Source organism: Anticarsia gemmatalis, chromosome 28, assembly GCF_050436995.1.
Source record: "Anticarsia gemmatalis isolate Benzon Research Colony breed Stoneville strain chromosome 28, ilAntGemm2 primary, whole genome shotgun sequence".
Lineage (NCBI taxonomy): Eukaryota > Metazoa > Arthropoda > Insecta > Lepidoptera > Erebidae > Anticarsia > Anticarsia gemmatalis.
In genome coordinates this window covers 5557382-5578674 of record NC_134772.1, presented here as the reverse complement: position 1 = coordinate 5578674, position 21293 = coordinate 5557382, and the positions used below count along the sequence as shown (strand labels likewise).

At 39.1% G+C, this 21293-nt stretch overlaps 2 protein-coding genes across 3 annotated transcripts in view; both read left to right on the top strand.

Moving 5' to 3' along the window:
- Positions 1 to 13379, top strand: part of LOC142984871 (uncharacterized) — a 40087-nt gene extending 26708 nt beyond the window's left edge. Inside the window, exons 32-50 of the mRNA XM_076132729.1 lie at positions 351 to 499; positions 1047 to 1238; positions 1552 to 1656; positions 1984 to 2207; positions 3009 to 3182; positions 4092 to 4290; positions 4957 to 5060; positions 5575 to 5728; positions 6088 to 6143; positions 6433 to 6589; positions 7223 to 7349; positions 7734 to 7843; positions 8559 to 8720; positions 9097 to 9195; positions 9570 to 9657; positions 10736 to 10836; positions 11614 to 11682; positions 12230 to 12286; positions 12674 to 13379. Of these exons, the coding sequence (XP_075988844.1) occupies positions 351 to 499; positions 1047 to 1238; positions 1552 to 1656; positions 1984 to 2207; positions 3009 to 3182; positions 4092 to 4290; positions 4957 to 5060; positions 5575 to 5728; positions 6088 to 6143; positions 6433 to 6589; positions 7223 to 7349; positions 7734 to 7843; positions 8559 to 8720; positions 9097 to 9195; positions 9570 to 9657; positions 10736 to 10836; positions 11614 to 11682; positions 12230 to 12286; positions 12674 to 12757 (2411 nt within the window). The 3' untranslated portion in view covers positions 12758 to 13379. The remainder of the gene's footprint in view (positions 1 to 350; positions 500 to 1046; positions 1239 to 1551; positions 1657 to 1983; positions 2208 to 3008; positions 3183 to 4091; positions 4291 to 4956; positions 5061 to 5574; positions 5729 to 6087; positions 6144 to 6432; positions 6590 to 7222; positions 7350 to 7733; positions 7844 to 8558; positions 8721 to 9096; positions 9196 to 9569; positions 9658 to 10735; positions 10837 to 11613; positions 11683 to 12229; positions 12287 to 12673) is intronic.
- Positions 13380 to 16345: 2966 nt separating this feature from the next.
- Positions 16346 to 21209, top strand: LOC142984870 (pseudouridine-5'-phosphatase-like). Of its 2 annotated transcripts, none has more exons than XM_076132727.1 (7): positions 16346 to 16903; positions 17574 to 17656; positions 18208 to 18343; positions 18848 to 18978; positions 19546 to 19644; positions 20160 to 20219; positions 21029 to 21209. In XM_076132727.1, the coding sequence occupies exons 1-7, from the start codon at positions 16810 to 16812 to the stop codon at positions 21173 to 21175; spliced, it is 750 nt and encodes a 249-aa protein (XP_075988842.1). In that variant the 5' UTR covers positions 16346 to 16809; the 3' UTR covers positions 21176 to 21209. The 2 variants fall into 2 exon arrangements, with proteins under 2 accessions (XP_075988842.1, XP_075988843.1); XM_076132728.1 differs by having other exon boundaries at positions 16867 to 16903; positions 17574 to 17651.
- The last annotated feature ends 84 nt before the right edge of the window (positions 21210 to 21293 follow it).

The window sequence follows — 21293 nt, the reverse complement described above, 5'->3', positions numbered from 1 at the left end:
TAATCAGTAGTATAAAAAGACCATTAGCGGCTGTAAACCGCATAATTAAAAAAAATCTATACTAATATTATAAAGCTGAAGAGTTTGTTTGTTTGTTTCAACGCGCTAATCTCAGGAACTACGAGTCCGATTTGAAAAATTCTTTCAATGTTAAATAGCCCATTTATCGAGGAAGGCTATAGGCTATATAACATCACGCTACGGCCATTAGGAGCGGAGTAGCAACGAAAAATGTTACAAAAACGGGGAAAGTTATGACCCATTCTTTTTTATGTGACGCAAGTGAAGTTGCGCGGGTCAGCTAGTACTAAAATAAAACGATGTAATTTATCCTCTTGTTTGATTGTCAGCTGATGAGGGAGACACTCTGGTAGCAGCTCTCGAAGATGCCGCCATCGGCAAGTACTTCACCCGTCTGAACAGAACCACGGCTTCTGTCAGAGGCAGGGTCTCGCAGGGAGAGAAGTATTTCATGGACCAACCTAATAGAAATAACCAGGTAAGATCGGCTATGTTTTGCGATCATCTATATTTTTTACGTGCATTTTGACTACTTACTTCTTTCATAATATATTTTGGTAACATTAGACGCACGCGACTTTACTGGCGTGCGATTTTATAACCATGTTCAGCTTCTTAGGCCCAATGCATACCAGCGGACTTGCGAAGATATTCAGAACAAATAAATCTAAATATATATAACTCAAAGGTGACTGACTGACATAGTGATCTATCAACGCACAGCCACTTGACGAATCAGGCTGAAATTTTGCATGCTGGTACATGTTACAACGTAAGCTTCCGCTAAGAAAGGATTTTGATCAATTCTACCTCAAAGGGGATAAAATAGGGGACGAAAATTGGTATGAAAATTCTATCTTAAGTCATAAACCACGCGAACGAATTCTCAGGCAATAAGCAAGTATTAAATAAAGTAACAGCAAAATTAGAGCTATCATCTCCATGTCAAAAATCCATCGGATTAGCTATCTGATAAATATTTAGACGTGGTTAAACCGAGCCTTAACCTCCTATCCTATTTACAGGATGCAGCCAACTCAGTAATGGGTATAGTGGTAGAGCACGTAGAGCCATACCTTCACTGGAAGCCGGAGCTGATCGATGCCATCCTCAAGTACGGAGACAGACTCTACACCATGTCGGCCTCCAAAGCCAAGAAACCCCCACTCCTGTCTCCCGACGAGATAGTGCCCGAGTTCCATGTCACTAACTTTAATGTGAGTTGGTCTTTTGTACTAGAAGACTAGTAGACCAGTAGACCATGTATGCTTAAATGGCTAGGACACCTTTCTGTATAGCTCTCGTTTCTATGTTACTAACTGGAATGTGAGTTGATGGTCTTTTGATGTAGAAGACCAAAAGACCGTCTTCTTTAGGTATAGATTTGTTTGAGCGCAAACTATTTCATCAGTAGACCAGTGGACCATGCCTTCTTTAAGAGCTCAAAAAATCACTGAAGAAAAAATCCTTATCTTTTTTTCAGCTTACCCAAAGTTGGAAACTGTTTAATCAGTCACTTGATATTTCCAGGTAAAGTTAGACATCACACCGGACGTAGTGCAAGGTGACGTGAAGGCAGGTGAAACCGGGGGAGTGCTCAGTTTAACTAGAGCCATCAAGAAGTTCTTGGCAGAAGTACGTATTCTTTAAAATGTATTCTAACGGCCAAGTCCTAATAATAGGTTATTATACATGCGAAAGTTTGAGGATTGGTGAATTTATGTTTGTTACTCTTTCAAGATACGGATTTTCATGAAATTCAGTACCCATATAGATTAAAAACATTATAGACACATAGGGTACGTAAAAAGTCGGTCCCGGTTTGCTTCGGGGGATACGTAGAAAGTCTTTGTTGTCCATCATAGATTTTTATAAGGCATGTTAAAGACTTTTCCGGCGGCTTGAACAATTTTGACACTAGACTACTAACCATACGATTAAATAAATATTTTCGTTGTCCAGAACAAACACGGAGTCCTGTGCTCTAAAGGCTACTGCGTCGGCATCTGGACGGCTGCCGACGACAAGGCGGTACTCTTGTGGGAGCCTCACGCGGTCGGTCCTGCTGGACGCAGCTCCCCGGCCGGAGCCGCCTCTGCCGTGCTGTTCTCTACTGTTGAGGAGCTGGCAGACACCTTTAGGAATAATGTAGAGGCACTGGGCGTGGAAAGACCTGGCAACAATAAGTAAGACACTAGCATATCCTCCAGGGTATACTCTCTAGGGTCCGTAGCTGCCTCCACTGTGCTGTTCTCAATTGTCGAGAAGTTGAGAGCCACCTTCAGGCATAATTTTTAGGCTCCAGGTGTCGAGAGACCTGGCAATAACAAGTAAGATAGAGCATTATTTTTAAGATACAATATTGAAGAATGAATACCCTATGAGATTAGGTTTCCATTCTATCATCATCAACCTAATCTTTCGCCTAATAATGTTGGAGTCGGCTTCCAATCTCACCGGATACAGCTGAATACCAGTATTTTACATGAAGCGACTGTCTATCGGACTTTCACAAACCAGTTTGATACCTATGTCATTACACAATACCCTTTGGTAAGAGTGGTTGACAGACTCTCAAGCTTCTGACTAGATTCGAGTAACGACTTCCAAGACTTTTGAAAATGACAGCCGGGACCCGCAATTTAACGTGCCTTGCAACCCATGAAGGACGTCGATATGTATAAGATGGTCACCCATCTACAGAACGACCTCGGCATGTATAGCTTAACCTGAAAGATCGATCGACGGGCCGTCGTTGCTATTATAGGGAATTATTAATTTTAGCAGCTTAGCTAGAAAGCAACCCAAAGATTAACAGAATGTACTTTAACTTTGTGAATAAAACTTTATCTTTGTCCGACGTGGAATTCTAATTCAAGACCTTTTCGCAATAATAACACTTTTTCGGTGTCAAAGAGACCAGCAAGATTGTTCTTATTATTTAAACACTCAGAATTTTCTCATTAATTACATTTTTATCGCCCCAGATTCACGATCTCAGGAGTGAAAGTGTTCTGGGAGTTCTCCAAGTCGCCGGGTCAGGTGTCGGCCCAGGGTTCAGTTCCCGACGAAGGTTATGAGTGGAAGGTGCTGACCGCGTACGTGGAGACTGCTAGAGGCAGGACTATATTGAGAGGAACTAGACCACCGGATCTTGTAAAGTAAGTAATATTGGACTGTATTTAGGCGCTAATTTACATGCTTCTATGTGTTGATTGATAATTATTGTTTTTTTTAATTATTGCAGTTCAGTTATATAATATTTACATCATTCATAGGTTAAAGAGAGTTTTTAACTATAGGTTATAGAGAGTAATTTGATATTTGTAAAGAAATAAGATGATGTCAGCCTAGGTTTATTGAGAATGGTGAGAAAACAAAGTACTTTTAGATGTAAAAATGACGTTTAGTTTTGTAATAACTCAAGGCAAAGTAATTTAAGCAATTCAGTTTTTTTTTATTAACATGACTCATAATGTGTTACATATTTCATGGTAACATTAAATAAGGAATGAAGTTGAAAAATAATGATCTAAATCATTTATTATTTTGGGTTATATCGTTATTGTTTCATGTCTGGCATGGTCAAAGTCGGAGTTCACGTTGTGGTATCGTCTAGAGCATCAGTTGTAATGTCCTCCTAGCCGATATACGGCTACGGCGGTCAGTTTCATTGAAACTGGCCATCTGTGCAGGACTTTGTTTATAGTGTCCAAGTGTGTGCACAATACACAGGTACACTCTCTATTCCATCACTCTCATAGTTTGGTGGGACGGATAACCGACACGACCAGTGAGAGGTCAGGCGCAGGACCGACGGCTTTACGTGCTCTCCGAGGCACGGAGGTCTTCGACCTCAACTTCCCAACTCCGGGCAATCTCTAAGAAATTCTTAACAGAAAATCTCAGAAAAGACTTTTTGGCCCGACCCAGGATTCGAACCCGAGACCTCTCGCACCGCAGTCGCATATACTACCGACCACGCCACAGAGGCAGTTGTACCCTAACAGCGTCACACACTGTATTCCCTCTTGCCTTTCCCTCCCCCTCACTCCCTCCTCCCCCCCCAGGTTCACCCGCGATGCCCTGCTCCAGTCGTCGTGCGGCGCCATAGTGTCAGCCGCCATGTCGCACGTGCGCCGCCCTCACCTGTGGACGCGGCGCACGGTGGACGAGGTCATGGCGGCCGCCTGCCAGCTGTTCGCCGCCTCGCTGGGCTCGCTCGGGTACGAGTTCCGACCTGGAGACGATGTGCTGCTGCCGCTGCAGGTACCTATACGCACACAACACACACACTAACATGCATACGTACACGCATAATCAAAATCAATCAAAATCAAATCATTTATTAATTTAGGTCAAATATTGACACTTATGATAGTCGTTACAATTACTGAATCTACCACTAGCTCGGAAAGGGGGTAGAGCCTTATGAGAAGAGCTAGCGAGAAACTCACGGCCACTCTTTTCAATCGCCAAAAGTTTTACAATGTGGTTGATACAATAATTTTCATGCGAGGAGCTGCCAACAATCAGCGATATAGACTAAACGTCAATTAAGGAAATTGAATACATAAAACCTGATACTCCTTAAAATCCAAAATATGTTTCAGAACTTATGTACTTTAAACTTTAAAAACTAAACTAAAACCTATTCTAAACATTTCCATACTCAACCTATTTAAATCTTAAAGTTCTCGTGTAAATAATAGGTATATACTTTAATTCTAGTTAATAATTAGGCATCAATTACAAAATAAATATAATACGGAATTACTACCTCCTATGATAAAATGCAACAACATTACAATGAAACTTTTCCAAATATTTCCAAAAAATCACACATTTTAATCCTGAGCTCTCTTTTTCAAAAATAATTCCTTTTTTCCAAAAATTCACCAATTCTTCACCGCTTCATTCGAATTTCTTCAACAGGTGATTAAGCGTTTCGTCCTCGGCGTGAACTACGTTCGCTACGATCTACAAGAAGCATACTCCGGCAAACTGGAGCAGAGAGAACCTACGGAAATGACTGTCAGGTATACCCTCAGATGTCTTAGAAAATACTCATCATAGAAAGACATACACAGATCATATCGGTGACGCCTTGTTCAAGCCGCCCGAAGGCCTTTGACATGGCTTAACGACTGTTATCTTAATTGACAATAACCGGGACCGACTTTTTACGTGCCCTCCGAAGCTTGTAGCCCAGTTCAAATACCACTAAGCGGTCACTCGTCTATAGAATGACCGCGCCAACAGTTGCTTAACCCACAGATCGTTTACCGGTGAGCGCAACTGGCTATGGGCGCTTCGAAGTATTAGGTCGGGGAAAGTCTTTTCGCATAATAGTATGTATGAACTTATAATAAAATCTCTTTGGCTTCAAGAATCACAAATGAGTACACGGTTCATTAGGTATCTTTCAGTGAGTCGTGAGGTACCCAAATATCGAGCTTTTTTGTATAGAGAAAAGATTTTTTTACAAGTTCATACGTACTATAATGCGAAAAGACTTTTTCCCCGACCTAATATAATTCCCCTATTCCTCAGATGTGCTTTAGAACGTTTCTTCGAGTCACACACTCACGGGATCCTGTGGTCGGTCCCTCACGCCGTGGCCGTCTGGAGGGTGGCAGGAAGCCCTTCATTCTATATGATGGAGCCACATGCTTGTGGACCTACTGGGCTGAGGATAGATGCACAGGTGAGACAGAAAATATGGAGCTTATCATTTTGAGTGACTCTGTGGTCTAGGCGGTAGAGTATACGTGATAATGATAATGATATCTGGGGTACAATTCCTAGGTAAAGCCAAGTGGTCTAAGCTATTGGTCTTTTCTGATTTGGATTAGAATATTTGTCAATAGCAGTTCGGAGTTGGTTAACGTGCCCTATTATGACAGCAGACTCGCTTCTATTACATGGGACTAACTTTGAAAATCGCTAAACGTAGGAATTTCATACACCATTAATGTACCTTAGGGTATAACAAAATAAAAAAATACGTATGAAACATAGTAAAATAGTAGTAAATATGGAACCCATTTATATTTTTGTTCCCAGGATGACGGTGCGGCCTGCGTTTTGACATTCACATCAGCCAAACTGATGGCTTTTGCGTAAGTTAAATACAAATCAAATATAACTAAATCTACACGTGAAAATGCTTTATTCTACAGCTTAGGTAATTTGTAAAAACAAAAAATGGTTTTAGAAATAATGATTACAAAGGCTTGAAATTACGTATAACTGTCGTTTTAACAGAGTTTGGGGTCTTATTATGACAATAAAAGAAAACATCCTAATGAAACTTTACATAAGTACCTGAAATACACTAGGCCACTACTTCCCAACACTTCACCCCTCTGTTATTCCAGGAGGGAACTGTATCTTCCTATTTTCCACCAGGTATTTACAAAACGTCCCAGTAACGGAACGTCCCCGACACGACTTCCAGTTATACGCAATGTCTATCACAGTGCAGCCTATTAAGAAGTTAGGCGGCGTCGAACCACCGCTGGTGAAAGCTCCTCCGGGAGTCAAACTAGTGCCAGCTACTAGCAAGGTGAGATATTGTAACCGGCGGTCCTGTATGACAACATGTATGTATGTGAATGAAGCAAGAGAAGTTTGTAAGGATCGTACCAAGTGACGTTCTGTGGTCTCTGAGTATTTTCTTAGAAAAAAAGATGATATTACGTAGTCCTTGCCTTTTTCTAGTAATCCTACCAGATTCTTACTTTTTCTTGCATGTCGACTTTTGTAACTATGAAAATTTCACCCAGGGATACTCGCCCTCGCTTAAGTGAATCCTTTAAACTCTCTAGTGCCTCGCCTTCTTGAAGTTAGTTTTTTTCGTCGTTATTCCGTCAGATGTCAAACTTGTTATTTTGGTCTTGCCTTTCATAGTCTGGAAGTGTCATTTTTATAAAGAAACATGAAAGATTGTACATCGCAACTTTTTGTTTGAACAACGTTGTAGTCAAGCAATAACCCATTATCTTTGCAACTAAATTCTTCATGCCAATTTGCACGAACACTGAAACCAAAGATTTACATAGCTCTTATAAATAAATGAATACCATCCAAAATTTCGAAGAAATCTCAACATTTTACATCCACCGTCATACCGTAAGTAAATTTTGAACTGCTTATGTAGTCAAATCTCTCAATCTTTTTATCATAACCCTGTTATCAGGTGGCTGTGGACGGCAGCAAGCGTCGTGCTTCAGAGAAGGACCGCAAGCATCCTCCCGGGAGTGCCACGTGTATGGACGCGCAACGAGCCTCCGAGAAGGCAGACAAGGAGATCTCCAAACTTAAAGGTATAACGCTACTAAACTTTATTTCTCTAACAGCAGAATACAGGAACTTTAGCTGAAATCTATGCTAATATTATAAAGCTGAAGAGATTGTTTGTTTGATTGTTTGCTTGTTTGTTTGAACGCGCTAATCTCAGGAACTACTGGTCCGATTTGAAAAATTCTTTCAATGTTAGGTAGCCTATTTATCGAGGAAGGCTATAGGCTATATGTCATCACGCTACGACCAACAGGAGCAGAGTATCAGTAAAAAATGTTACAAAAACGGGGAAAATTTCGACCCATTCTCTCTTATGTTACGCAAGCGAAGTTGCGCGGGTCAGCTAGTTTCTTATAAGAACCATTGGCAGCCTCCCTTCATTTGTCATAATACTCTCGTGCCCTCAGGTCAGAGGAACACGAGCGGCTGGCTGGTCCTCAACGACGGCACTCAGTTCATGTCTGCTTGTCACTCTATCGCCTGCAAGAAGTTCCCATACGCTTCCAGAGGAAACCAGGTATGTTCCCAACCTGTTCAGTCAAAACTATCAAGTATCGAGAGTCTGATGTCTGTCTCCGTGACGCAGTGGTTGAGGTCACCATGCCACTACCATTGCGTCGGGAGGTTGTAGGTTGGATTCCTGCCCGGAACAATGATTTGTGCGATCAACAAATAATTGTTTCCACATACAAAATCTTTATTTTTCTATTGATTATGTTTTGTTTTACAAATATTTGAAATTTCCTCACGATGTTTTCCTTCGCCGTTGGATCATGTGATAATAATTATCTCTTATATCTTATACACACATAACTTCGAAAAGTCATTGGTGTGTTGCCTCGGGTTCGCACCGTCCACTTGCGTGGGAGGTACCAACTTATACCACTCACTTACTTACACTCATCACTGCTCTATCATTAAAAATATTTCGTCGATCCTCATACTTTCGTACTTTAAACTGCACGTTCGCAGTGGATAAAGTGGTCACCTCACCGCAATAACCGAAGCGCCGTGTGGTGGGTTCGAATCCCACCCGGGACAAATCTTTGTGTGATAAAGAGTATTGTTTCTGAGTCTGGATGCTAATGTAACTATATAAGTATGTATTTACAAGTATATAAGTATGTTTATCAGTTATTTGGTTACCATAGTACAAGCTCTGCTTAGTTTGGAATCAAATGACCGTGTGTGAGTTGTCCAATGATATTTATTGATTTACCTTATCTCATCAGGCGCTAGCATGTTCCGTGATGGCAGTGGCCATGTCCCGCGTTGAAGACGTATGCCGCTGGTGCTCCAGCAACCTGGACCAGATCCTGGAGAGCGGAGACCAGCTGTACCAGGACAGCTACCTGCACTTCAAACCTCCCACCAAGATACTTGACATACAGCAGGTATTATCATTATATAATTCTTATCATATTATCAGCTTAGCATAGCCTTTCTTCCAACTATGTTAGAGTCCAGTTGGCTTCCAGTCTCACCGGATGGAGCTGAATACCAGTGTTTTACATGTAGCGTCTGCCTGAGCCTGACGAAAGTCCAACTGGTTCAGCAAAGACGTGGCCGGGATAACCGCTATGAGCTAGTACCGCAAGATGCACAAGATAGGGGGTCCCTACCGTGGGTGATACCGCCTGGGTAGATAGTAACGGCATCAAACACCTTAGACGATGGACGTGACACCACCTATCTTGGATGGAGCGACTGCCTATCGGACCTCCACAACCCAGTTATCTATTTTTATTAATATTACTTTGTTTTGTACAGATTCTACGCAAGTTTTACACTCCAGGCAACTGCGTATGTCGCGTGGTTGTCTTCCAGGCAAGACATAAAGGGAGAATCGATAGCGATCTTATGGAAAAGGTAATAATAATAACTGATAACATTATATTAGTTCGGGGAAAGTCTTTTCGTTTCTTTCAGTGAGCTCGTGAGGTACCCAAATATCGAGCTTTTTTTGTGTAGAGAAAAGATTTTATTACAAGTTCGTACTCGTAACGTAACTCTGTATGTCTGTCTGTCTGTTACTCAATCACGCCTAAACTACTGAACCAATTTGCTTGAAATTTGGTATAGAGATATTTTGATATCCGAGAAAGGACATAGACTACTTTTTACCCCGGGAAAATGACACATTCCCATGGGAAAATTCAGGTGGCGGACGAAGTCGCGGGTAAAAGCTAGTTTTTTTATATCTTCATTATTAGTTTTATATTCGGATGTATAATTTGTCTTAGATGGCAGAGTTCTTCAGTGAGGAGAGGTCAGGTGTGTTTGTGGCTGGTAAAGGAGATTTCGCTGTTGCGCTCTTTAGAACTCCCAGAGGTAATTTACCAGTTCTATCACTTAATTAATGATAGGTATGAATTATCCATACTAATATTATAAATGCGAAAGTAACTCTGTCTGTCTGTCTGTCTGTCTGTCTGTCTGTCTGTCTGCTACTCAATCACGCCTAAACTACTGAACCAATTTGCATGAAATTTGGTATGGATATATTTTGATACCCGAGAAAGGACATAGGCTACTTTTTACCCCGGGAAAATGACGCATTTCCCGGGAAAATTCAGGTGGCGAACGAAGTCGCAAATAATCATATTATAATGACATTAAATTAACAAAATTCCGTTGTCATGGCAACTGTCATAATGGCGGATATGCATTAGCGCGACTTCGTTATATTAAGAGATATAAATAATTTTAAGAATATTTTTCGTGAAAAAAAAGCATATTTTATATCATCACGCTACGACCAATAGGAGAAGAGTAACAGTATAAAAGTGTTACAAAAACGTGGAAAATTCTGACCCATTCTCTCTTATGTGACGCAAGCGAAGTTGCGCGGGTCAGCTAGTTATAAATAATTAATGATAAGACTAAAATATAGTGTCTCGGGCTTGTAACCCGGTTCGGAATATTGCTGTTGAGCTTTCAAAATTTTTTGTACCATTTACAATTCCCGCATTTAATATTTAAGTAAGTACAACATCATCATCATCATCATCATCATCATCATCATCATCATCATCATCATCATCATCATCATCATCACCGTCACCATCATCATCACTGTCATCATCATCATCATCATCATCATCACCGTCATCATCATCATCATCATCACCGTCATCATCATCATCACCGTCATCATCATCATCATCATCATCATCATCATCATCATCATCACCGTCATCATCATCATCATCATCACCGTCATCATCATCATCATCATCACCGTCATCATCATCATCATCATCATCATCATCATCATCATCATCATCACCGTCATCATCATCATCATCATCGTCGTCATCATCACCGTCATCATCACCGTCATCATCATCATCATCAAATAGTTTCCTCATTACTTATGTTATTTATTTCGAATTGTACACTTCTCCAGGTTACTACATGTTTGACCCGGCGGATCGTGATCGATACGGGCGCGCGGTCGCTCCACCCTGCATAGGGAAGGCGAGAGCTTGCTTCTCACAGTATCCTAATGTAAGTAGCTTGCCTCTTCTTTTATCGTATGGTTAGTGGTCAACTTATTGCCACAGTTATTTAAGCCGCCCGAAGACCTTTGACGTGGCTTAACGACTGTTATCTTAATTGACAACAATCGGGACCGACGTTTAACGTGCCCTCCGAAACACGAAGACGCTTAGTTCAAGTACCACTATGCGGTCAACCATATATGAAATGACCGCGCCAGTGTTTGCTTAACCGACAGATCGTTAACTGACCGGTGAGCGCAATTAGCTATGGGCGCCTCATGAAAAGTAGCCTGCAGACTTTAATATAATACATGTTATATCAAATTATTAGAGAGCCTTGGCATGCATAATCTATTTAACTGCACGTTTGGCGCAGTGGTTTAAGCCGTCACCTCGCTGCAATAACCGTAGTACCGCGTGTGGTGGGTTTGAATCCCACCCGGGACAAATCTTTGTGTGATGAGCACGAGTATTTGTTCTGAGCCTGGATGTCAATTTATCTATATAAGTATGTATTTCGAAGTATATATTAAGTATGTTTATCAGTTATTTCGTTACCATAGTACAAGCTCTGCTTAGTTTGGAATCAAATGACCGTGTATGAGTTGTCCAATGATGATATATCTCATTAATTATTTATGCTATAACCAAACCAGATACCTTTCTTAAGAGGCTCCAAACCTGTATCGGAAAATTCTGGACATTTTCTGCAATGCCCCGGTTCCAGCGATTCAAACAAGAACCAAATATAATGAAAATAATAATTGTCATTTAAATATAACAGGTTAAAACATTATGTGAGAAGTTAGGACCGAATATACCACCGGAATTGGCTGAAGAAGATAGCAAAGAGGTAACAAATAATTAATTAAAACCATTACTGTCCCACTGGTAGATGAGGGTCTTCTCTTAGACCGAGGGAAGGCCTAAGCTTAAAGTCTTCTATGTTACAGTCAACTTGGGTAACTTTGAATCATTTGGGTAACAATTACGAAACCAACACAATTGATAAAAGTTTGTAAAACTAAAATAAACCTTTATCAATTGTGTTGGTTTCAAATGAAAAAATAAACAACTAGTTCAAATTCACACGTTCAAAGGTACCTAAATTGACCTTAAAACAGTGCAACCGTTTATTCATTAGCCTAGCCTTTCTTCCAAACTATGTTGGAGTCGGCTTCCAGTTTCACCGGATACAGCTGAATACCAGTGTTTTACATGGAGCGACTGCCTATCTGACCTCCACAACAGTTACCTGGGTTATAACACGATACTAAAGTAAGACTGGTTGTCAGACTTTCAAGCTTCTGACTACTGTTAACGACTGACAAAGATCTTTGAAAATTACAGCCGGGACGGGTAATGCTATGATAATATTATTATTCTGATAATGCTTTCAGGTGAAAACGTTACAGCCACCAGCGGGTAGCTCCAAGGATGAAGGAAAAGACAAGGAGGTAAGAGTTCAAAGGGAAGAGGGGTTAGGCCATGAGCTTACCACGTAAATACCTAACGCTATTGCTGTAGGTAGCAGGACTTTCCTGACTGAAAGTTTCATGAATCAGTCAGCGTTACATGATACCGTCTAGATAAGCGACAGTGTTTAATGTGAACAGCAAAAATACTATATAACCATTGCCACGCTTTTGTGCGAAACAATGTGTTGGACTTTCTGATTTCTAAACTGCTGACTCGAATTTGATGAAAATTTTAACAATTAAAGAAGAAAACCGTCCTCCGAATAAAAAAGGTGTCCTAGGGTAGCCAACCGACGTGTCAAGTAAAGGGCTATAATTTTAATAGGGAGAGACTTAATTAATAATTCTATAACTTACCTCTCCCAGGTCCGTTTTGAAGAACCAGCTAGTTTTGCGATATACGGCATGGACGTGACCAGTTTGCGAAGACTAAACCAGCACGAGAAATGAATTTAATTACATCTTTTGTCTCGCTCACACACACACACACTCACTCACTCACTCACCTGCCTAGTGACGTTACAATATTTGTAAAACTCTGTCTGAAAAATCTTCTTTTTACAAAACGGACCTTTTTATCTTGTTTGACCAAAAATTGTTGGTTATTTCCAAAGATCTTGGCCTAATTTTAGTTGTAGATATTGTCTTGGCTAATCGTATGTTTTTTGGCCAAGCTCAAAATATAACTGTATTATACAAATTACAACCAAGATTAGTATAATAGCTTGGCCTATTATCGTATCAATCGTATCGTAGCCAAACGTTAAGATCTTGGCCACACCTTCAAAATCTTGGTCGAACAACATTTTGGCCAAATACAGGAATCATGGGCTAATTAGCCGAACACAAAAAATTGGCCACTAAACTATTGGTCGAACAATATCTTGACCACTTTAAATTTTGCCCAATTTTAGTAATATGCCAATTAGTACTTATTAGTTATTATTAATTATAAATAAATAGTATTTAATTAGTGTGTGGCGACGATAGAGACGTGCAAATGTAATGTTATGTTGAGGTCTAGCCACATTTTGTATTAAATTGTCAGTGGCTAATTAAATAAAGATATTAATAAAATAATACGACTTTTATTTAAAAATATGAAATACATGGTTGATACATGTTTTGATGTCCTGTTCAATAGCAAGTTATAGTGGCCAATTTTATTAAAATAAACCATTTCTTAAAAAAAATTACCATGGCCAGTAAAACCAACACATGGTAAATAAAAGGATAATGTTGCCAGGTCCATCAATACCAACCAGTGGTCAATAATAGGTGTGCGTCAGAATGGCTGGTTGCCTGTGGCGTTGGTATATGGTGTGCGTCAGAATGGCTGGTTGTCTGTGGCGTTGGTATATGAGAGTTGATTTGAAAATTGCTACATAATTGCTTATATTTGCTACATATAATAAATAATTGCTACATAGGATATATATGCAGAAATAAAATAATTTTTTTGACCAGCCATCCTGACGTTTGGTTGGCTGGTCACCTCCTAGTTTAAAGTTAAGCATGCAGAGTTTCCCGAAAAGTACTGCGTCAATAATTGCTACATATTTACTTCATTTATCTAATTTATTTGGAATTATGTTAAATCAAGGATATAGCAATTATTTAAATTATCCCGATGAAAAGTGCCTGATAAAATAATAAAAGCAAATAGCTGCAGTGTGTCTTCACTCAACGGTATTGCTATTTTAGGAGGCAGGCGTTTGAAATAATAATTGTTAAATAGCATGTTATGTTATGAGTAGGTAAGTGGATAATAAGCACATTAAAAGTGTATCGTAAATAAAAACAAAATGTAGGTCGTTCATAAGATTCAGTTTAATAATATTACAATTTACTTAAAAAATATTCAATTATTAATTTATCTTATTTTCACATTATTTTTTCGCATATATTATACAATGTGGAATTAGCTTCTTTTTACTCTTCGTATTTTTTTTCGATTCGTCATCATAACATTTCCATTCTGAATTTCGTCTGCAATGAGCTTTGTATACTGGGGGCACGAATTCTATTATTGATAGTAAATGAAACTCAGATCCTTCTTACAAAAGAGATGTTGGTGGATCATCTATTGAAATAAATTGATTGGAATGAAATTCAAATGCAATAAGATCTCGCAAAGATGTACTAAATGATTTTACACCTTCACATGTACTTCGCCGGCATTTTGTAAGTTCTTGAGCGTTAATTTACGTGTTTGCGGATTTAACAATTAACATGCTATTTAATAATTATTATTTCAAACGCCTGCCTCCTAAAATAGCAATACCGTTGAGTGAAGACACACTGCAGCTATTTGCTTTTATTATTTTATCAGGCACTTTTCATCGGGATAATTTAAATAATTGCTATATCCTTGATTTAACATAATTTTGAAGTTCCAAATAAATTAGATAAATGAAGTAAATATGTAGCAATTATTGACGCAGTATTTTTCGGGAAACTCTGCATGCTTAACTTTAAACTAGGAGGTGACCAGCCAACCAAACGTCAGGATGGCTGGTCAAAAAAATTATTTTATTTCTGCATATATATCCTATGTAGCAATTATTTATTATATGTAGCAAATATAAGCAATTATGTAGCAATTTTCAAATCAACTCTCATATACCAACGCCACAGACAACCAGCCATTCTGACGCACACGGTATATGAGAGTTGATTTGAAAATTGCTACATAATTGCTTATATTTGCTACATATAATAAATAATTGCTACATAGGATATATATGTAGAAATAAAATATTTTTTTTGACCAGCCATCCTGACGTTTGGTTGGCTGGTCACCTCATAGTTTAAAGTTAAGCATGCAGAGTTTCCCGAAATGTACTGCGTCAATAATTGCTACATATTTACTTCATTTTTCTAATTTATTTGGAACTTCAAACATATGTTAAATCAAGGATATAGCAATTATTTAAATTATCCCGATGAAAAGTGCCTGATAAAATAATAAAAGCAAATAGCTGCAGTGTGTCTTCACTCAACGGTATTGCTATTTTAGGAGGCAGGCGTTTGAAATAATAATTGTTAAATAGCATGTTATGTTATGAGTAGGTAAGTGGATAATAAGCACATTAAAAGTGTATCGTAAATTAAAACAAAATGTAGGTCGTCCATAAGATTCAGTTTAATAATATTACAATTTACTTAAAAAATATTCAATTATTAATTTATCTTATTTTCACATTATTTTTTCGCATATATTATACAATGTGGAATTAGCTTCTTTTTACTCTTCGTATTTTTTTTCGATTCGTCATCATAACATTTCCATTCTGAATTTCGTCTGCAATGAGCTTTGTAGTGACCAATTAATGTTTTACATACTGGGGGCACAAATTCTATTATTGATAGTTAATAAAACTCAGATCCTTCTAACAAAAGAGATGTTGGTGGATCATCTATTGAAATAAATTGATTGGAATGAAATTCAAATGCAATAAGATCTCGCAAAGATATACTAAATGATTTTACACCTTCACATGTACTTCGCCGGCATTTTGTAAGTTCTTGAGCGTTAATTAACGTGTTTGCGGATTTAACAATTAACATGCTATTTAACAATTATTATTTCAAACGCCTGCCTCCTAAAATAGCAATACCGTTGAGTGAAGACACACTGCAGCTATTTGCTTTTATTATTTTATCAGGCACTTTTCATCGGGATAATTTAAATAATTGCTATATCCTTGATTTAACATAATTCCAAATAAATTAGATAAATGAAGTAAATATGTAGCAATTATTGACGCAGTACATTTCGGGAAACTCTGCATGCTTAACTTTAAACTAGGAGGTGACCAGCCAACCAAACGTCAGGATGGCTGGTCAAAAAAATTATTTTATTTCTACATAAATATCCTATGTAGCAATTATTTATTATATGTAGCAAATATAAGCAATTATGTAGCAATTTTCAAATCAACTCTCATATACCAACGCCACAGGCAACCAGCCATTCTGACGCACACTACACAGGTACACTCTCTATTCCTTCACTCTCATAGTCCGGTGGGACGGTAGACATAACCAGTGAGAGGTCAGGCGCAGGACCGACGGCTTTACGTGCTCTCCGAGGCACGAAGGTCTACAGCCTTCACTACATACACACATCATCAAAACTCGCCTTTTTTTCATAGGAATAGGCAGAGACCAAAGAACACCACTATATAGGTAACCTTACAAACTTCCCTAGCTTCATTCACATACAACCTCCTTAAGGTAGGAATTTAACATTTTGAGATCTGTGGTTACTAACAATAACTAATTGTCAAAATCTCCAATTCTATCTCTATTCCAACCACACGAGTGAAAGAGAAAACGAATCCACACCACAATCAAATCACACAACAAAAATAAAATGTCAAAATTTACAAGTTTTTCGTTTGGTTATATAAATAAGAAACATAAGAGAAACAGTCTATTATGTATAAGTTGTTTCAGTCGAATTTTATAGGGTACCATCTAAAACATGTTTGGGTGATATGATATTCAAAGATGTGTTATCCAATTCTAATTCGTTTAGAACTTTCAAAACAGTGACTCATTGTATCTTCGATCTGGACGGTACTATACTTGGTACGTACATTTTCTTTATAAATATCATTGGACAACTCACACACGGTCATTTGATTCTAAGCAGAGCTTGTAGTGTAAACAAACTGATAAACATACTTATATACTTCTAAATACATACTTATATAGATACATTAACAACCAGGCTTAGAACAGATACTCGTGCTCATTAAGCAAATATTTCTTCCGGATGGGATTCGAACCCAACACACTCGGTGCTACGGTTATTGCGGAGAGGCGAACGCGTTAACCACTGCACTTAATGACTTCTTCCAACTATGTTAGAGTCGGCTTCCAATGTCACTGTAAGCAGCTGAGTACCAGTATTTTACATGGAGTGACTGCCTATCTGACCTCCACAACAAGTTGCCTGGGATATAACACGATACTCATCAAGTCTAACAACCAGTCTTACCACTGGTTGTTAGACTTTCAAGCTTCTGACTACTGATAACTACTGTCAAAGATCTTTGAAAATGACAGCTGGGACCCACAATTTAACGTGCCTTCCGAAACACGGAGGAACTCGATATGTATAAGATAGTCACGCATCCACGGAACAACCTCGGCAAGCGTAGCTTAACCTCAGAGATCGATCCGCGCGGCTGTTGTTAACTAAGCCACGAACTTCTCAAAAAATATTTACCTAATAAATACATGTTTTTTTTTCTAGATTCTGAGACAATGTACCACGAAGTGATAAAAGACGTTTGTGCAAAATATGGAAAGAAATATTCACAAGATTTGAAAGGTCGTGTAAGTTATTTTTGCTATTTTTCTATAAGTTATTACTTTAGTCCAAAAAATAGTAGAGTATGCAAAGTTCGCGGTTGGCGGACGTAGAGTACCTAAATACAGAATCACCAATGATTCGTAGGTTCATGCAGCTGTCTGTGTATTATACAGCTTTTTTTATTTTTAAAATCAGAATTAATCAATGTTAATTGCTGTTAATCAAGGTTTTCAGCTGTAAAAGCTTACGCTAAAAAAAGCTAAGCATGCGTATGGTCAGGCCCCCTTTTTTTAAAGACGATTTCCGGACTAGTAATTGCTCTTGTGTCGCGGGGACTTTTACAAACTAACAACGGACACAAAGTACAACCAGACCCGAAACAACTATTCATGGATCGCACAAGTATTTGTTCCGTTTGGAATCGAACCCACGACCTCCTGACGCATTGGTTGCGGCGTGGTGACATAAACCACTGCGCCACGGAAGCAGTCGATTAATTTATTCCTTCGTACTTTAAAGTAAACATATAAAATCAGCAGTAAATATCCAGTTAATCATACTCCCAACTCCTCAGATGTACGGAGGCACGGACCGCGACATTTGCAAGAGTTTGGTCAAGGAGCTGGGGCTGAACATCTCTCCTGATGCCCTGGAGTCAGAGCTGGAGCAGATGTGCTTGAAGGCGTTACCTCGGGCGCCGTTGCATCAAGGTAACTGTTCAATGAACTATTATGGACTCACGGCCAGTTTCTCCGTCAAAAATAAAAGTATAGGGGTAAAATAAAAATGACAGTCAAATTTGTTTCTTCACGATTTCATTGATAGTATAAGAAAGAAAAGGATTTGCCTTTACTAAGCACGAGAAAAAAACATTTTTTCTATCTGATAAAATATGCCAATAAATATATTGTGAATGGGTAGTCTAAAATAATTAATTCAGAGTATGAATACGTTAAATTAGGTTGTGTATAGCGGTATCTTACGGCTGCTCACGCAGAGCTGTCAAATGCTCGAATCGATCGCTCGAATGTTAGGAACAAACGACGCCGGCAAGCCGCGTAACACGGCGGTCATGCCGGCATGGTGTTTAGGAGCCCTTACACTAATACTTTGGTTGTTACTTTTGATGAAGAAACTGGCCGTAAATCAAGCACGGCTATGCCAGGTTCCAGAGTTAGCACATTAACTCTTGATCCTCTCTCCTCAACTATCAGGAGCTGAGCGTCTCCTGATCCACCTCCGCGACAACCACATCCCGGTGGCGCTGGCGACTAACTCCACTGAACGTACGGTTCACAAACATGTTGAAGCCAGGCCCAAGCTGTTTGGGATATTTCATCACATGGTTAGTTAAACAATTACCTTTTAACAAGGAAAAGTTAATAGTAGGTACTTGTAGTAGTAAAAAGCAGTCATAGCCGAGTGGTATAATTTGATACCTCCCATGCAATTGGTCGCAGGTTCGAACCCGAGGCAAAACATACCAATGACTTTTCGAAGTTATGTGTGTATTAAAAATAATTATCACACTCTAACGGTGTAGGAAAACATCAGGAGGAATCCTTGCATGCCTAAAATTTGTTTAATATATTTATTGAGGGCGTGCAGTCCCCAACCCGCACTTGGCCAGCGTGGTGGACTCATGGCCTAACCCCTCCCTAATTACAGGAGAATACCCTTGCCCAGCAGTGGGACATTAATGAGTTACATTTATTATTTATTATGTTGTAGTAGTAGACTATACCATCAGCTGCATAAGCCTTTGGGTCACTGATCTTCTGAATTTTGTTCACCTCTGACAGCTGCGAACCTTGCATACTAAGCTATTGGACTACATTAAAAAATAGCTCCTCTGCACGGATGACTTCTCAGAAATGTAATTCATTTAATAATGGTGTATCTACTATTGCAGGTGTGCGTGACAGATCCGGCAGTATACAGAGGGAAGCCTTATCCAGACCTGTATATAGTGGCTGCTGATAGATTCCCAGATAAACCCAAGCCCTGCAAGGTAATAATTAAAAACCACTACTGTCCCATTGCTGGGCAAAGGTCTCTTTACGGAACGAGGGAGGGGATTCTTTGATTCCTCCACGGGCTAACCAAATGCGAAAAAACACCCCATTATTGGTCCACTGCTGGGCAAAGGTTTTTTTGGAGAATTAGGGCTACGCTTTAATTCCTCGACGGGGTAGGCGAATGTGGATTGAGAGCTTTGCATACAATTACAAGATCTAAAGACCTCTATGGCATGCAATGTTTCATCACGATGTTTTCTTTCACCGTTAAAACAAGTGATTATTATTTCTAATACACACTTTATTTCGAAAAGTTGGCATTGTGTAGCGTCTCCGTCCTTCAGAGGGCATGCTAAAAGTCTATTCCGGTTGTCGTGTAATCAGATTACAGTACATAAGCTATGTCAAAAACTTTCAGTTCAAAATCTGGTAAACTTATAATATTATTATGCTGATCACTAACCATATACAAAAAATCCAATTTATGTATACTTTAATACCTTTTCAGTGTCTCGTCTTTGAAGATTCTAATGTGGGGCTCAAAGCTGGAATCTCAGCGGGAATGCAGGTACTAGATACAATAATTATCATTTTAAATGGCGCCAAACAACGAACGATTCCAGATCGTAGTGAAAGATTTGATTTTCTCTTGAAAGAACGTGTAATCGACTGTGCAACATATTACTCTTTGATAGATCAGTCAACTGAATGCCTTCCGCACTGTGTATTCCGAAAAGAAAGTATTCCATATGGTTCAAAGAATGATTGTGTCCAAGTTGGTAAGTAAGTTGTTTGGCGGCACTTATACTTATTATTTATTCATAAATTACGTTGGGTAAGTGTAACGAAACTCTAAGTATTTCCATCGATTATGTCTTCGAAGATTAGATTAGATCTTCTATTTTCGTTAATGGCCGCTGACCGCCCAGAAGTGCCCATTCTCCTTTCCCATGGGACTGGAATGAACGGGATAAAATTGTACTATAACCGAACGAAGTCAGACCAAGCCGCTAATATAGTTATTACTAGCTGACCCGCGCAACTTCGCTTGCGTCCAATAAGAGAGAATGGGTGAAATTATTCCCGTTTTTGTAACATTAACTACTGGTACTCTGCTCCTTTTGGTCGTAGCGTGATAATATATCGCCTATGTTCTTTCTCGAGTATCAAAATATCTCCATACCAAATTTCATGCAAATTGGTTCAGTAGTTTAGGCGTGATTGAGTAGCAGACAGACAGACAGACAGACAGACAGACAGACAGACAGACAGAGTTACTTTCGCATTTATAATATTATTATGGATATTATGGATAATATGAGATGTCACCATGACTGTCTCAAAATCGGCACTGAACCCGTTACATTCCTCTTGCAGGTCGTCCTAACACCCCACCGGCCTCTCGAGCTAAGACACGCAAGGAAAGCGACGCTGGTCCTACGCAACTTGCTCGACTTCCAGCCGGAACTGTTTGGTCTGCCGCCCTTCGCTGACACGCCACAGCTGAATAAAATACGACGTTGATTTGTTTTAATAAAAATTGTTTTCATTCTTGAAATTTAGTTCTTGTTTCGTAGTTTAAACTCAAAATATATAACTTACTAGCTGACCCGCGCAACTTCGCTTGCGTCACATTAGAGAA